Source organism: Pygocentrus nattereri, chromosome 6, assembly GCF_015220715.1.
Source record: "Pygocentrus nattereri isolate fPygNat1 chromosome 6, fPygNat1.pri, whole genome shotgun sequence".
Classification (NCBI taxonomy): domain Eukaryota; kingdom Metazoa; phylum Chordata; class Actinopteri; order Characiformes; family Serrasalmidae; genus Pygocentrus; species Pygocentrus nattereri.
This window is the reverse complement of record NC_051216.1, coordinates 41,931,692-41,950,339: the sequence shown is the minus strand read 5'-3', so window position 1 is coordinate 41,950,339 and position 18,648 is coordinate 41,931,692. Positions and strand designations below refer to the sequence as shown.

Genomic DNA, 18,648 nt, shown 5'->3' with positions numbered 1-18,648 from the left:
TGCATAACCGTGGCTAGTGAAATAGAACCCAATAGTTTGTCGAATTTGGTTAACTGGTTGATTTAGTAGCTAAGGGAGCAACTACTTTTTCACACAGCTTTCACACAACAATAAACGGAATAGTTTTTTAAAAACAACATTTTATGTTTACTTGGGCTATTTTTGTCTAATATGTAAAGTAGCTCTAAACAAAATGGATGAATGTTGATCAAGAGGGCAGTTACTTTTGTGAGACTAGCATTTATTACTGCGCAAAACGAATGCTTGAATCATCACACAGTTGCCTCAAATCTTGTAGGGTTGTTAAGCAATCTCAACTAGACCCATTTACATGGTTTCTGACGCTGTAGGACACACTAACATGGTGATTGAATGTCGATTTTTTTCAGCGCTTTTGTCCATTTTTGCGTATTGGTTGTATTCTTGAAATTTATAACAGAAGCTGAGAAAGAAAGATGAGAAAGGCTCGAAGGTTCCATAGGAAAAAACATTTTATTGAAAATCATTTTCAGTTTGTAACAGACTGGTGGAATGTGTGTCATTTCTTTTTGAACTCTTTCACAGCCTGACCAGCTCTTACTGCACGGGAAAGGGGTGGAGCTACAGCCACTGGGAAACCATAGCAACAGACAGACAAATGGCAGAAATGGGAGGAGTCAAAGGAAAAAGAAACAAACAAAACGAAACTCAACCATAATACTGAATTTTTGCGTCCAAACTGGATAGAAATCAAATCCAACAGAAACGAAAAAAAAAAAAACAAACAAACAAAACAAAAAACTAATTAAATAAATATCTATGGTACACACGTATGGCACAAATATGCAGCAGTCAGTTTGGCAACTCTCTTCTTTCTCTCGTTTTCTTTCTTTTCATATTTTTTTTTCCTTGAAACCAAATCACCATGGAAACAGTGCAAAAGGGGTGGGGTGGTTGGGAAGGGTCGAGGACTTCCGACGAGCGCTAGCTAAAATACATAGCAAAAAATTCCAATTTTATACAAAACATCTTACTTTAAGAGTTTATAAAAAAATGTTGTATTGGGTTGGTTGTTGATATTTACACAAGCTATTTAGCAAAAAAGTATGCTTTTTTTGTATTTTTTTTTTTACCGGTGTATCATTTTTTCCTCTGTCGTTTTTCTTTGCTTTCCTAAAAACGTGTGAATAAGGCTATTGTAACAACCCGGGATCCATATACAATACAAACATGAATGTATTTACAGCTTCTTGCCTACAGATGTACGGTGCAAAAAAATCAGAGTCCTCTGAACTCGGGATGACAGTACGAGCAAGGCATTTTACAGTAAGCCTGAAGACGCTTCGCCGAGCATATCGCGAAACGTTCCAGCGTTCCGGGTCCCGTGCTAGCAGGAAAACCACCAGCGATGTCATACGAACGTTTCGCGACTCGCTAGTTCAGAAAAGCGTCTTCGGATTCAAAGAAACTAAGAAGATTGTCATTTTTATCGCCCATATTAGGACAGCAACCAAACAGTGACGTGTGTGTGTGTGTTCCTGTAATGTGTCAACTAGTTTCAGATGAACTGCTCAGATCAGTGAGTTTTTTTTTTCACAGTTTACTTCAAACCTACTGCACAAAGTAAACAAAAAAGAAAGAAATCTGCATTTAGAAAAAGAAATAGGTAAGAAAAAAAAACCAAACACAGCGGGATTGTGGTGTTTTGCTTGTGTTGTATTGTCTTGTTTCTTTTTTTTTCACTCATTTCACTGGTTAAGAACACTTTTCTATAGGTGTATTTCTTTTTTTTTCTTTTTTTTCTCTCTCTCTCAATTACAAAAATAAATAAAAATTGCATATTTTGCTTATTTTGTGGCCTCTTACAGAGGCACAAACCTCAGATCACACAAGGCTTGGCTTCTTGGCGAGATCAGATGATCTCGATGAACAGATGACAACAAAAACAAACAAAAGAAACTCATGAACAATTGGCCGATATGTGACCATGGTGGGGGGGGCCCACCAGGCCAAAGTTTGCCGAGTTAGCGAAAATCTCAAGTCCACCACTGGTGAACGGATATTTATGAGTGAAGTCGATGGGAGAACTCGTCTGCAGGGTGGACTTGCTCGGATACGTTCACATAGACGACCGCACACACCATCACATTGTCAGAGAAGCTTGACCGGAGGAGGGTTCTCGTGAGAGCTGTGAATGACATGTACAAAAGAGGAAAGGGTTGTGGGAATTAACCCAGCCAATCCCATGGGAGCAGCTACAGACTCAACTTCCTGCCCTTGGGCTGCTTCTGCACTCTCAGAAATAAAGGTTCCTGAATGGTTCTTGGCTTGGAAATACATTTCTAAGAAAAAACCTTACATTGGTATAAAGACACCTTACATGATGTAGAGGTTCTTTAAGCTCTCAAAGGGTTCTTCACATTTGGAGAACCAATAGAAGGTCCATCAGGGAACCAAGAGAGCGGGGTGCCAAATCCGGGTCCTGGAGATCGTCCACTCTAGACAGTTTAGATCTGCCTGGTTCTGATACTCAGATGCACCCAAAAGCATTTTCTAGTGTGTTCGATTGGAATTAGACCTAAGTTCTGCATGGTGGTGGATTCACAGGACCATGATTTGGCTCCCTACCATAGAAGAACCACCTTTGGTTCTCCTACGCCAATGAATCTCAAATGAAAGTCCACATTTTTGCTCCAACCCAACTCACATCAGAGACAGACCAAATATATGGACCATCTAAGGATCCCTGAGGACTGGTTTAAGAATCACTGAGGAACCCTGAGGAACCATGTTGGAGAAGATTTGTGAACTTGAAGAACCTTAACAAAAATGTTAGATTTCATCCTCCCAAGTTTCTACAAACTTCAGGAAGGTTCTTCAGGCTCACGCATCTCATTAACAATGGTTCTCTAAAGAGGCAGCCATTAAAAGGTGTTTTAGGCAACTAAACATGGTTTTTATGGCATCGTGCAAAGAACCCTTAATTTTTAAGAGCACAACAGTCCTCATTTAGTCTCCACCAACACCTCTTTTTCTGTTTTCCTGGGTAGTAGCATGAAAGTTGCCGCTTTATCTGATTTACAATTTTAGCCTGAGCTAATTCCCATCTGCTTTGCTTCCTAACCCTCGTCCACTGCCCTGCTACCCACTTGAGAGGGCCTAATTTCAACCCGGCACTCTCTGAGCTTCATCAAATCAGACAGGCCCAGCCAGAAGAGCTGGTTTACTTTAGCCCTGGTACGCGAGATTCTGCCAGACTTGCCTGTGTTCACCATTTCTGGCCCTTCCTTCTCATTCCTTTCAGCTATTTTAAACCCAACATGCTGTTTTTCTCTGGGGCCTTCTTCCAAAGTTGCCCCTTTCCTGCCTGTGTGTGTGTGTGTGTGTGTGTGTCTGCTGCATGTGTGTCTCGAAGTGTGTGTTACATATATATATATATATATATACGCATATATAAGCTTGTGGTTCAAAAGGCAACTATTTAGATTAAGATCAGTGTGAATGGGGCAAAAAAAGTATGTTAACGTGAAAGGAAAAGAAATTTTGCATTTGCATAATGTGCCTGTTTGCTAAATCATTCATATCTTCTTTTTTTCCTGCCTGGCCATTTGTGTGCTCTGTGTATCATAAATAAATTCTACTTTCTCTGTTTCTTTCCACATTTAAAGAACAAAATCTCCTCCTTTTCAACTGTACAGCTAACAAAAAAATGTTAATTAAGTCTTCTGCATTCAATTAAAACAAGTAAATAATAATAATAATAATAATAGCTATAATAAAAATCATTATGCTAACGCTAATAGCAATATGTTGGATGACCCTGTGCTTTTTTTTTTTTTTTTTTTTGCGCAAAGTATGGCAGCACCAGTTCATCGGAAACGGGTCCGGAGTCCGACCCCACGTTGGCCACCAATACATGTGTAGGCAGTTGGAGACTTATTGCCAGTGTTAGCCTTTCGCTGACATGCTTCTATCCTATAGGCTTTCACTCCACTGGTGCTGCCATTTAGCTCCTCCTCCTTATCAGTGTCTGGTGGTTGAGTGTGTGTGTGTGTGTGTGTGTGTGTGTGTGTGTGTGTGTGTTCTGCATGGACCAGGTGGAGGTGTTTTTAAAAGTGCTGCTTCAAAAGTGTTCACATGGTTTCTCCACTGTCCCAGCAGAAAACAACCTCAAACAAACGTTACCCCCTGTCCTCTAGCCCTTGGCTGCAGACTTACGCAAATGAAATGTGTGTATGCCAAATGTGTGTGTGTGTGTATATGCCTGTGTGTGTGTGTGTCCCACGCAACATACGAACAGCACGAAGTAAACCAGCACAAAAGGATCTCTATGACGATACCTACATTCTACAAAAAGTGAACCATACTGGAGGAATGACCAAGAGAAATGCGAGTTAAGACGTATGACCATACAAAAAAGCAAAGCTTTCAAGTAACGATTGGTGAGAGTCATTTCGTCAAAGAGAAAAAATAAAACAGGTGTGTCGAGATGAAGGGAGGGTGGAAACGGACAAAAAAAAACACGAGTGACCAAGAAGGCGAGCGAAACGGGTGATGTCCACTTTTTACCAAACAGGAAACTCCAGTAAATGTCCGATGAGGCGATGGGAAGGAGCTTCCCGTCTCCGAGTGGCCTGTAAAGTCCAGCTTTCAGCAGCGGCAGCCGACCAGCTGAGTCCACGTCTCAGTCGAGGAGACTCCCGTGACCGGCACCAGTTCAATCAAGCGTCCTCGACTTGCTGTCCCTCTCGTTGCTCTCTTCTTGTCTCCAGCTGTGGAGTCCATGAAGTGAAGTTGAAAAGAGGGCTTTCGGCACCCTCATCACCCCCCTCACTGCTTGAACACGGACCCCCAAAAACACCCCCCCGGCATGTCCGATCACAAGACACGCTATAGGATCCTCCAGGTCCTAGACAGCCATGTCAGTGTTCACGTTATCAGGGGAGGTTTAAGAGCAGCATATTAGGAGCCTCACTCCACCATGAGGAAAATCTATACTGGTGATAATAACAGTAAGGAATATTCGGAAAACAAAACGGGCAAAAAAAATAAACGACAGCCACGAGAGGAGGCGGGGCTAGCTCGATCCCGCCCCTGAGGGTGGAGAGGCGGTCCATCGAGGAGGTGGTGGGGGGAGCAGGTCAAAGGTCAAAGTGGGCCCTCATGGTCCTCAAACCTTGTAGTAGATGTTGGCCGGGCTTTGAGGGGGCATTTCCTGTACGATATAAACGGGATGGCCGTAATCCCCGCTAACTTTTTCGTAGTGCGGGCAGAAGACGCTGTCAGCAGTCCGCAGCGGGATGATGATGTCACTGGGCTCGGAGCCGTTGTTGTTGCCGCCGGCTCCACCCCGTTTGGGTGTGGCCAGCGTGCTGAGGGACAGCGCAGTGGCGTGTTGGGGCGAGTGTTTGCGGTGGCGCCGCCGGTATTTCAGCAGAAGCACCACCAGCATGACGATGATGATGATGACAATGACGCTGGCCGAAGCGATGCCGGCGAACAGCGCCACCTCTGAGCCAATCACGGATGAGGATTTGCCACCGCCACCGTTATCGGCCGTCTCGCCCTCACGATGGGACGCTCCTGAGGGGAAGGGGAGAAAAGAAGAGTCAGTTGCATGGTCAGAAAAAGGAGCAATACAGCCCCCCAGCACCCCCACTTCCCACATCCCTTGCTGCGATTACTGTTTTCAGCTATATGACGCAGTGTTGTCCATTTCGGAATGAGGCAAAACTAAGTTGGATCAAGCTAATCTCAGTTCCAGTCCACTGCTGCAGCACTTAAACTGTAAAAAGCTTAAGCACCGTGTACAGAGTGGAGCTCCACAGGGGCAAACAGTCCCTCACTTAACCCAAACCACTGCTGTGAGCTGTCCCTGAGGGACACAGGCTGGACGCCTGGAGCAACTGCTCACATCTAGCGCTTTAGACTGATTTACAAGAGGATTACGTGGCCTTAAACACTTCACTCAAATGAGTCTGACGCCCATATGTTCCTGCATGTAGGGCTGGTTGGGGGGAGGGGATGTGAGAAAGAGTGATAGAGATAGAGATAGAGATAGAGACAGAGATAGAGAGAGAGAGAGATGTGGTGGTATGCAGACAGGGAGAGTGTGTGTGGATGTGTGTGTCTCGCTCTGGCATGTTTGGTTTCTTGTCAGAGGGATTTGTAAAAGCAAGAACACCCAGAGGTTTTGTGTTGGCCTGCTGGAACGACTGTCTGCGCTCTGTATAATAGATGATTGTATCATTTTACAGCAAATGTCACTTCTACAGTAGCTCAGCAATGGACTATCAGAGAGAGAGAGAGAGTGGGGGGGGAGAATATGGGGAACATAGATGGGCAGATGTGTATTGCTTAATGGGTCATTTTAAATTACTGGCTGAAGAATGGGTGACCTTTCCTTCACACAAGTCTTTACACCATACATATACAGAGAGGTTTATTTTTATACAATATCAGAAGTCATATCTCAAAGTACTATGTAACAATAACATGCTCCATATTTGTTGTATATATGTAAATGCTTATATGTAACAAATATATGTTCTATATATTGTATTATGTCATATATAAGCAGCTATATATAACAATGATATATCCAATGCGTATGTAGAGATGGTTTTATGTAAATACTTACACATAATAAGAAAATACCTCCCTCCCATATATATATATGTATATGTGTGTGTGTGTGTGTGTGTGTGTGTGTGTGTGTGTGTGTGTGTGTTATCATTTTTCAGTTTTTGACAGAATTTGAAAATGTCTGCTGTCCTTTACATTGTATGTACATTTCATGAAGAATGGACCAAAAGAAATGGCCCAAAATCACTTAGAAAAAATTCTGGTTCCATTGACTTACATTAAAAGTAAAGTATGTTTTTACCTTCTCCTGTAAAGTTACCATTTTGGAGATACGAGGTTTTCTTCTGACAACAGTGATGTATAATGTGTATGTGTAATGTGTACATATATGTTATAATAACTTTTTAAAGAACTGAGACGTGTAGCTTTTATAAAACACACACCCTCCTCCAGTGTGTGTAAGCTGATAGGTACCTGGTTTGTCGAGCACTTCGTTGGATTTGGAATCTTTGCCCGTGTCTGTGTGTTTTGGCGGATGTCTGGTGGGATAATCTTTAGGAGGAACTGGATCTGATGGGTCTGAAACATAGAAAGAAACATCAAATAAAGAAACATAACAGCCTTCGTACAGAACCACGCGAAGCACCGCAGCAGTCGAAAATGTATGTTTTCCTATGGAATTTGGTGTGGATTTAATTACAGCAGATGCACTCAAGATTAATTCAGTGACCTTCAACAGAGACAAAAAAGGAACAGGAAGGAAAGGACAGAAGTGGGCGGGGATAGAGGTGACCTGCTGTAATTACTGTGGCTGTTTTATCAATGATCATTGTCAGTAATTACAGGGTGAGCGCAAAAGTGCCCAATGCAACAATCAGGGAGTGAAATACTCACTCTGTCCGACCTTCATGACGATTTTCATGGATTTTGTTTTACAAACTCCTCCTTCCTGGTTCTCCAGGCCTTCCATCGTGCCATTCGATGTTGCTGAAAGAGAGCAGATGAAAACAAGGTCAAGTCTCTGCAGTGTGTATATGTGTGTGCGCATGTGGACAGTGGAAGGATCAGAATCTACAGAACGTGCACTACACATATTCAGCTTAAAATATGCCATGAATTTTGCACAGGGCACAGTTTATGTTTGACATTATTCCTTAATATGTTAAATTCTGCAAATGAACAAAACTGCATTAAAATGTCCAGATAATATATAATAATATAATGTTCTATATAAGTATACACAATAAAGCGCTACATATATATCACTGCTCTCAGAACAAAACCTTGTATCTCCATTTTTTTCGTTTTCCAGTTTTTCGCATAGTTTGAAAATACCTTTTGCCCTTTACTTTGTAAATTTCATGATGCACGGACCAAAAGAAATGCCATAAAATTACTTGGAAAAAAATCTGGTTCCATTGACTTACATTAAAAGTAAAGTAGGTTTTTTCCTTCATCTGTAAAGTTACTATTTTGGAGATACGAGGTTTTGTTCCAATTACAACAATATACTATGTGATATATTAACTGATAGATAGATAGATAGATAGATAGATAGATAGATAGATAGATAGATAGATAGATAGATAGATAGATAGATACATGGCCAAGGGGAAAGTTACAGTAGCATAATATCTATATATGTAGTATTACATACTAATAAAGTTATAATAACTTAATAAGTTGTAATACTACGTAATAGAATTAACTGGCATCTGCTATGAAACTGAGTGATGGTAGTTCTGTAGAAGTGAGTAATTGACGTGTGGGCTCATGTAGAGACCCTCACAGTTTAAGAGGTTAAACAAACGCCATTAATACATTTCAAATTAGATTCCAGCGTATGAATATGTCTGGAAGTCTTTGAGCAGAAACCCTGCAGCTAAGAAATATAAAAACTTCAATTTGCTTCCAAAGCAGCCGTCTTTGCTCAGAGGCTCTGGAAGTCCTGCTGTTTTCTGACCTAATCACACTTGTGCAGGATGCTGGGTCGTGGTCCCCTGCCGAATTCGGACCTCCATTCATGTTAATGGAAAATGCTGGAGATCCGAATTCAGCAGGGAAAAATGCTTGTTTTTGCGTGGTGGACATGGAGCCAGTGGGGGTCAAGAGAAAATGAACAAAATCAAAAGCAGTTTAACTCTCAGAATTAACAATAATTGCCAGGGAGAAAAACAGCACATTACAGTTTAATATGAAATACGCCTCAGTCACTGCGTATCGAAGTGACTGGATAAACTGGGTGGAAAGTACAGAATCTGAACTATCAATACAGACCATAGTTGTGTGCTCTGGACTTCTTTGCAGAAGGCAGAAAAAAAGAAAGAGTGAGTGAGGAAACAGAATAAAAGAAATATATATATACATTACATTTGATTTTCTATTTAGGCAAAATAATCATAATATATTGCCATGGATCATGAAATTCTAAAATTATGAATAAAAAACTAAAGATTCCTTGTGATGTATATTTTAATGCATGCCATACATATATACAAGTACTATACAGTTAATATATATTATCATAAATAGCACATAGATTTTCATTGTTCAAGTTATTATTGTAAATAAACATTGTTATGAAATATTATTATCTTGAATAAATATTTAAAAATGCCTTTTGGTTTGTAGGTTCTATCATTTATATTAATACTGAAAAAAAATTGCATATTTTAAAAATGTTATTAATATATTAGAATGAAATATTCTAAAATTACAGTTGTCCAGGCATGGGCTATAGGCAGCTTTAGCACGCTCAGCAGGCTTGCATGAACTTTCAGGCTGGGAGCTCCGGAGCACCTTGTGGCCTCAGAAGATCAATACAGCCACGCTGTGTGTGTGTGTGCATGCATGTGTGTGTGTGTGCATCTAGTAGGCTTGCAGTCCATCAGGTCAGTAACACAGAACTAACGAGCTGCCAGGGGCTTTAGAGTCTGGCCTGAGTCCAAAACACTGTGGCATTAAGAGAGAGAGAGAGAGAGAAAACCGTAGCTCCCCCACCACCACCACCACCATCACATCCAACCCCCTTCCCATCTCTGAGAGTCGCTGCGGAATTGGAGGAGAATTAAAAAGCAGGTGCTTCTCTTACTGTTTGTGTATGTTTGAGAGAGAGAGAGAGAGAGAGAGAGAGAGAGAGAGAGAGAGAGAGAGAGAGAGGGGCCCTTTAATCCCTCTGCTGTGGGTTTTCTCTTTGTTATTGACTTCATCATTTCTCTCTGTCTTCATCCCTTCTGCTTTTCTAGAAGACATCAATAACTTCATCTCTCTCTCCCACTCTCTGCTTCATTTCTCTCACCCCTGTCCTTTCCTTTTCATCTCTGCTCTCTCTCTCTCTCTCTCTCTGGTTGAGTCAGTAGTCAGACACTCCCCTTCCTGTAATAACTATAATACTCTCATAAACATTCTACACATGCTGGAATGTTAGTTCTTGTCATGTGATTATTGATCTGTGTGTGTGTGTGCGTGTGTGTGTGCGTGTGTGTGTGTGTGTGTGTGTGTGTGTGTGTGTGTGTGTGTGTGTGTGTGTGTGTGTGTGCATGTTATTATGGGATTGATATGAAGTTACTCAAAGGAACACAAGCTTTTAAGAAGCTTTGCATGTAATGGGCTTGTCTTTTCTAAAACACTGAAAAGCCACAGGTCAGAGAGAGAGAGAGAGAGAGAGAGAGAGAGAGAGAGAGAGAGAGAGAGAGAGAGAGAGAATGAGTGTGAGAGTGAAAATAAAGAGAGAGAGGGGAAGACCAAAGACAAAAGCAGAAAGAGAGAGAGAGAGAGCATAAAGAATTAGAGGTAGAGAGAGAAAGTAGACGAGGGAAACAAGGAAAAAAGAATGAGAGAGGAAAATAAGGGAATGAAAGAACATGAAAAAATGAAGGAGAGACAGAGGAAGAGAGGGAGAGAGAGAGAGAGAGAGAGGGGACATGATAGCAAGAGAGAGAAGCACAAAAAAATATGAGAGAGCAAAAAGAATTAGAGGTAGAGAAAGAAAATGAGAGATACAAAGGAGAGGGAACGAGGGCAAATAAATGAGTGAGAGACTGATTAAGAACAGAATGAGAGAGGGAGTTAGAGAGAAAGAGATAGAGTTTTAGAAAGTTAGAGAGAGAGAGAGAGAGAGAGACAGAGAGAGAGTTAGAGAGAAAGAGAGAGTTTTAGAGAGAGAGTTAGAGTTAGGTAGAGAGAGAGTTTTAGAGAGAGAGAGAGAGAGAGTGTGAGAGAGTTTGGGTAAGAGAGTTAGAGTTAGAGAAAGAGATAGAGAGAGAAAGTTAGAGTTAGAGAGAGAGAGAGAGAGAGAGAGAAAGTTAGAGAGACAGAGAGAGAGAGAGTTAGAGAAAGAGATAGAGAGAGAAAGTTAGAGAGAGAGAGAGGCAGAGAAAGTTAGAGAGACAGAGAGAGAGAGAGTTAGAGAAAGAGATAGAGAGAGAAAGTTAGAGAGAGAGAGAGAGAGAGAGAGAGAGAGGCAGAGAAAGTTAGAGAGACAGAGAGAGTTAGAGAAAGAGATAGAGAAAGTTAGAGAGAGAGAAAGAGAGAGGCAGAGAAAGTTAGAGAGAGAGAAAGTTAGAGAGAGAGAGAGAGAGAGAGAGAGAGTTAGGGTTAGAGAGAGAGAGTGTCTGAAGTTTTGTGTCCGTAATCAGTCAAACGTCTTTGTGCGTTTTCTCAGACTGACTCTTGGTTTTCAGCCTTCTGGACCTCAGAGTTCAACTGTGGCTGGGAAAAAAATCTCCTGAGAAGTGAAGACACCATGAGTCCGCAAACACACACACACACACACACACACACACACACACACACACACACACACACACAGCACGTCTAACTACGCCCACATTTTCAGGATCGATACAGTTTTGATTCTGATCTCGACGTCTATGTTGTCTTCAGAGCTCTGATTATATACAGCACAGACTGGTGTGGCTCAGATAAACAAAACCTCTCCAAGGGAACTTCTGCAGCCTTCTGTGCCGCCTTTTAACAAAATAAACCCCAAAAAATCACAACCCTTACAGTTTATAAGGTTCAGAAAAAAAGCCTAGTCATTTGAATGTGGGTGTGTCCATACCATAAGCCCCTGCCCATCATGCCCACTTCACTCTGCACCCAGACAATTAGTTCTGAGTAATACAGTTTTTGACTTGAACAGAATGTTTCGGTGATTTTTTAATACTGTACTTTAACAGCGTTCTTTCAAAGTGAAATTCCTCTATAAGGAATGTACTCATCATATTTTGTATTAATTGCTCAGTTTAGCACAGAAAAAAACAAAACATAAAATATAAAATGTGCCATAACTTTTGCCCAGGCCTCATTTTGTTTTTTCCTTTCCCCAATATGTGAAATTCATCAAATAAACAGTAACTGTGCCTTAAAATGTGCAGAAGTGCGTTCTCTGTAGAGGATGTGTGTCTGTTTTCACTAAGAAAATCAATGCCATTACAGACCAGGGTGCCCAAACTTCTGCACAAGCTGTACAACTTTCTGTGAGGGAGCTTTTAGAGGTGGACGTCTGGTTCCTATCACCGCCACTGTGAACAATTCTGACCACTGAATTATGCAGAATTTTTGAAATGTTGGAGGAGTTCCCCTTTTGTTCTGCTATTAAATGAGCTAAAAGCTGCTCTCTCTTCAGTACAGCTTCTGCTAACTGCCCTGCTCCAAAACAACCAGACCATTAATGCACAGGCAGCCATCCGTGAAAAGAGAGAGAGAGAGAGAGAGAGAGAGAGAGAGAGAGAGAGTCTATGATATTAATGACGGGGTCGTTTGGTGGCCTCTTTGCCGGAGAGTCTGACCTGATCGCCATGGCGCCAGGGTCACCGAGCAGTGAACCCTTGTGGTCCCTAATGAGCACAGACACTAATAAGAGACAGCACAGACCCCGGGCAGTGCGCGCACACACACGCGTGGCCTCGGCCATACTGTGCCTGTCACAGAGTGTGAACCTACCTGACTGCAGCTGTGACCCGCACACCTGCCTAGCATCCATGGCAACAGCATGCATGTGGACACCCACATTAAAGGGCCCATATCATGGAAAACTAAACAAGCCAGATTTTTTTTTTTAAATAAGAGGTTGATTTAGCATGTAAACATTGTTACGTTTTCTCTCTCCAGTCCTTGCAGTCCACATATGGAAATTACACAGACTGACGGTTTTGAATCTGCTGTTTTTGTGATGTCACAAAACTAACAGATTTCAATTTATTAATGTATTCCATATATGCTTAAGTTATAAGAAGTGTTTCAGCCTGGCCTGCTTTAGAGCAAGGCCTGCCAATACAGAACAGAGCTCATTTGCATATAGCAGTCTTAAAGGGACGGTAACAAAAAAACCCGGTTTATTTCTATGAGGTACAAAAGTGAACAAATGACATAAGTGGATAACAATGATAATATATGAGAAGAAATTTAGAATGTCTGCATTTTAATGTGGATTCCTGTTTTTGTGAGTTCTTTTTATGTTTTTTTCTGTGTAAGTGTATGAAAATGCAGCTAACCCAACCCTAATCTTAAAGGTATACTCCAAAATTAAAGGAGTACTCCAGTGTTCTTCCAAATTAGTCTCAATTTGGCACATCGGAACCATATAGTCGTTTACCACAGAAAATAATTTGGATATTTTCTTGTACTTTGACTCAAGACTCCTTTACAGTGAAAGCCAATGGGCAGATGTACAATAGAGAATTAGTTTTCGGTTCTCTTCTAAGTATGAGGAAGTTATTGTCCACGGTAATGAACTATATTCTACTGATGCAGTAGGGAGCAACTAAGTTGAGAAAACACAGAAGTACCCCTTTAACCTCAAAAATCGAAAGATCAGCTTTGGCTTTGTAACATTTTCTTATAAAAGCTGCAGCTTTTTAAAGGAAAACAGCAACTAAAAGTGACAACAATGAACAAATGTTAATGTTTTTATCCTCTTGGGGACATTTGGTCCCCTTAAAGTGCTAAATACATACAAGCTCACAAACACATACTGTTTTAAATAGTCTTATGTTTTAGATACTCCACTTTGCAGATGCCCACAACTCATGGCCGAGGTCTAATTTAAAGTGACTAAAAGTAATTAAAGCACTTATGGAATTCTCCCCCCTGCGTCCTCACGTCGCTCCATTAGCACTCAAGATTCCTCTCCTTCTTCCCTCGTCGCACTCCATCCCTCACTTTCTCTCTTTCCTCATTTTCTCGCTCCCTTTTCATTCACTTGTTTTCCTTTCTGCCTTCCCTTTTCTTTTTTAATCAGCTCAGCCATTTTCTCTCTCTCTCTCTCTCTCTCTCTCTCTCTCTCTCTCTCTCTCTCTCAGTCTCTCTCCCCATATTTAGATCATGTTGCTCGCCCGCTCTCCCTTAGTTCCCAGCTCTAGGGCAGTCTGTCAGACGGCATTAGCTCAGGCTCATCTGCACGCACACACAAACTGGCTCGCCCACGTCAGACTGCAGATGAACAATGGGAGAGCCATTTCAAAGCTTGACAGACGTACAGTCGCATGCACACACACACACACACACACACACACACACAAACACACACACACTCGCAGACTTAGTGTTGCCAAGTTGCCCCGATAATCCAGGTGCTGCTCAGCTCTTATTGACAACAGTCAGACTAATTTAACTTAACCATTAGGATTAAACTATTTAATTAATTACTTATCGAACGGCAGGCCAAAAAAGCTCAATTCCTTCCTTAACGAGTTCACAGCAGTCGCACCCTCCTGCACTCCGCAGCTCTATGGCAGCACACACACACACACACACACACACACACACACACTCACACGAAAGTCTCCAGCTGCAGGCCATCATTGTACTACAGAACAAGAGGCAATTAACATCTACAATGGAGAAAAATGGTCCATTTCTCCGACTCATCTCTTTCTCTCTGTCTTCCCCGTTACTCTAATTTCTCCACTCTGCCGCATTAGCATTAGCTTGAGAAGAGAGGACCGAAAAAAAAGGAAGAAAGAAAAATGAAAGAGTGTTAGAAAAGGGGCAAATCTGCATGAGCAGCAGAATTGGATTTCCTGCTCTGTAAGTTAGAGGCGAACTTTTTCATCAGGGCGAAATTCCGGCCTTTTCCGAAGCGAGGGAGAAAATTGCATGTGTCAATTCCGAGAATCTGGAATTAGGGAGCGGGGAAAGGGTGAATACTCGGGTTGCTTTGCATTGTGGTGGTGTCTGTTGTGTGTATGTGTGTGTGTATGTGTGTTTGTTTTCGTACATTTTCAGGACTAAAATACTCTGACTTTGTAAGAAAGCCAGGGCCAATTTACAGGACCAACAAAATGATCCTGAAAGTTTTATTTTTACAAGAATTATGTATAATGCATATGGGGCATATTATTATTATTATATATAGGTACTTTTCTTAAATATTCATAATATTGCAAATATATATACACATATACATATACATATAAAATGTACCTCCTGACAGTGTACAAAAGCAGATGTGGCTGAATTTGTTAGATCTCTCATTTTCCCACTTACGTAACTGCACATATATAGCTTGTGTATGCCTGGAGCATATGTGTGTGTATGTGTGTGTGTGTGTGTGTGTGTGTGCGTGTGTGTGTGTGTGTGTGTGTGTGTGTGCGCGTGTGTGCGTGTGCACAGAAGACGCTGTGGTTCAGCATACAGTAATTCTATGGCTGACTGTGAAAACACAGCCCACATGCAAACGCCTTGCAAATAAACCTCAGCTCTGCCTCTATTCGAGGGTACGAATATAGGCTACCTTCAAAAACTCTTCGGCCTCTTCACAGTTCGTATGTGGTACATTCCACACCCCTACAGCCAAAGTGCTGGAACATTCCAGCCCAAATATTCCCAACACAGCCATAACAAGACGCATTCAATCTAAACACAGCAATTTACTAGATGCTAGAGTGGCTAATGCAATATAATCTCAAACATGAAGTGTTAATTAACAACATGCTTTCTGTGTTATCACTGTTTTAACCCATTTTGTGCCAGGTCACAAGAGCGCAGCACATCTCTGACTCAGACTGTGTTACTAGAACTCATTTTTGCTCAAATGTTTAAAAAAATGTTCAATGTAAAAAGCTACGCTACAAATATTGGACACAGATGTGTAATAAAATATGTAGTAAGGTTGCATATGGGTGCGTAGGCTTCTACAGTCTCAGCACGCTACACGCTATTGGACAAAACTGAAGTGGTCAAAAGCAAATAAACATGCTCATGACAGCACAGCGATGTGATTGGCTGAGATGAAGAAAAATGAAAAAAACGTACATAGCGATTGGCTGGGATGAAGCCAATGGATCAAACAATCTAACATTTATTGGGACATAAAGTTTATAACTAACAAACTGATTTATGATTGGCTGGGATGAAATTACACGTATAATGATTGGTTGAAATGGAGTTATGTGGACAATAATTGGCTAAAATGGAGTTATGTGGACAATGATTGGTTGGGTAGAGTTTTGAGGATGATGATCGGCTAGGGTGGAATTAAGTTTCAGTTTTGTGAATAACGATTGGTTGGTGAATAGTTAAGTGGATTATGATTGGCTGGAGTGGAGTCATGTGAACAACGACTGGTTGGTGCTGAGTTCAGTGGATAATGATTGGCTGGAGTGGAGTCATGTGAACAACGACTGGTTGGTGCTGAGTTCAATGGATAATGATTGGCTGGGGTGGAGTCATGTGGATAACGAGTGGCTGGTGTGGAGTTCAGTGGCTAATGATTGGCTGGGGTGGAGTCATGTAGATGACAGTTGGGTGGGGTGGAGGGTGGATAATGATTATTTGAAATGGAATTACATCAATAATGACTAACTGGGATGAAATGACACAAATAATGAATGAATGGGGCAGAGCATTGTGGATAATGATTGGCTGGGGTGAAGTTATGCGAATAATAATTGGCTGTTGTACTTACAGATGATGTAGTAGTCTTTTCCTCTGAAGAACTCCAGGCCCCAAAGATTTGGGCTAAATTCCTGGAACTTGAGGGTGAATTTGACATCCTGGTCAGGCTTTACGCAGTTTAGTAGCGGCGTATCCGCCTTGGTGACAGTACAAGTGTCCAGCTGTTCACGAGGAACCATGTAGAGTTTATAATACTCCACTCCTTCCATAGAGCTGCCCTCCACACGAGGACACACAATGTCCATTTTGTCCCCGATCTGAGGGTACAGTATTAAACCTTGACCTGGTACAAACCTACAGAAGGAAAAGAAAAGAGAGGGAGAAAAAAGGAGGATAAGGTTAGTGTAAAACAATTACTTCATCTTGTTTAAACACTGAAACATTCTAGTGATCAAAAAAATAAACTGGGTCTTAAAAAGCATGGCGCACTGAATAATTTACAAGAGTCAATCAATTATTAATCAATTATTATGAATAATAAGGATGGGTTCAGAACGAGCTCTGGAGGTTAAGGAAGGAAATGAGAGTGAGTCTCCCACTCAACAGAACTGACTTACGGCACATGAAAAGGACGAGTAAAAGAAGCAGTACAATGATTCCACTGACTCTTTCGAGGCTACAAAAGACAACATAAAAGCTATTGGTTCATACATGGTGCTGATACTAGAGTCATATTTGAGTCTGTACATTCAAGGCTGGTGTTATTCTTTGTAATACTAAGCAGAACAACAAGGGAACTGCTTAAACTGAGCGACGTGAGGAGAAATAGTGAATGAAATTTGATTAGACGTAAATATCATGATGAATCGATCTGAAGGTGGTGGTGATTCAACTGAATTAGTTCTTATCCTCGGTGTAAATAGCGCCTCCAGTTAGTTTTGTGTATTCATTGTGTTTTAAAAACGATACCAATATAACTATAACCGAATCGAATGAAATCAAATGCTGGAGAAATTTGAGATTTAATGGTGCACTGAATCATTTCTTAAAGCACTGAAATGAATTGAATCATGGTGGAAATTCTAATGTAGTGATTCACTTTCTGTAAGAATTGCAATCAAATTGAATCATGGTGAAATCTGCTTTAACATCATGCAGTGAATAGTTCTGATTTGTGCCAAAATGATTCATTAGTTCATGAGGGTTTGAATCATTTCTTTAGAAATTGTTATTTTAACTGAAGCAGGGTGAAACGTGACATATAACGATGCATCAAATCAAATCAGAACAAATGGGTTTGAAATTTAAAATTTCATGATGCACTCAATCATTTATTAAAGAACTGGATCGAAATGAATTGTGGTGAATCAAGTATTAAAGAATCAAACTGAAATAAATCTTATTTCATGATGCACTAAATGAATTTTTAAAGAACAATTTAATGAATTTAATGAAATCATAGTGAAATTTGCGATATCATGATACGCTGAATCATTTCCTAAAGAACTGAATCATTTCCTAAAGAACTGAATTTCCTAAAGAACTGAATTTTATGTAAAATGAAATTTTACATAAAACAAACACCAAAGTTTTTCCTAAAGAATTAAAACGAATCGTGTTAAAATTTGAAATGTCATGATGGGCTTAATCATTCTCGAGGAAGTGAAATGAGTTCATCCATGGAGGAATTTCAGATTTGACATGCATCAAATCATTTCTTTAAGAATCATAATCACATTGAATCACAATGAAATCTGAAGTAGTATGAAACGTTTCATAAATGGAACACAATGGAACTGAATTGTGCCAAAATTTGAGATTTTATCATTTACATAAAAATCATAATTGAATCTAATCATTGTGAAATTTCAGATATAATTCATTGAGTCGTTTCCTAAGGAACTGAATCAAACCATCGAAATTTGACATATAACAAACACCAAATCCTAAAGAATCAAAACAAATCATGGTGAAATTTGAAGTTTCATGATGTGCTGAATCATTTCTAAAAAAATGCGAATTGAATCACGCTGAGGTCACAACACCTCAAGAAAAGCTGAAGGTTTCCGTGTTTGATTATATAAGGTCAGGTTCCCAGGCCTCCACCTTAAGGAAAGAAACGGGAGCGGCTGAAGATGCCTGTGCGTGTGCGAGGTGTTTCTCATGCTATCTCTACAGTAGATCTGCTCATGCAAATCCTCTGATGAAGTCTCTGGCATGGGGAACAGAACAAAATTCAGAACA

The 18,648-nt window shown here is 40.7% G+C and overlaps 1 protein-coding gene across 1 annotated transcript in view; it reads right to left on the bottom strand.

The window, feature by feature from the left end:
- Window positions 1-473: 473 nt before the first annotated feature.
- The window catches only part of efnb2a (ephrin-B2a), a 30,226-nt gene continuing 12,051 nt past the window's right edge, over window positions 474-18,648 (bottom strand). Inside the window, exons 2-5 of the mRNA XM_017715515.2 lie at window positions 16,475-16,758; window positions 7,459-7,551; window positions 7,039-7,143; window positions 474-5,562 (exon numbers count right to left, since the gene is read on the bottom strand). Of these exons, the coding sequence (XP_017571004.1) occupies window positions 5,150-5,562; window positions 7,039-7,143; window positions 7,459-7,551; window positions 16,475-16,758 (895 nt within the window). The 3' untranslated portion in view covers window positions 474-5,149. The remainder of the gene's footprint in view (window positions 5,563-7,038; window positions 7,144-7,458; window positions 7,552-16,474; window positions 16,759-18,648) is intronic.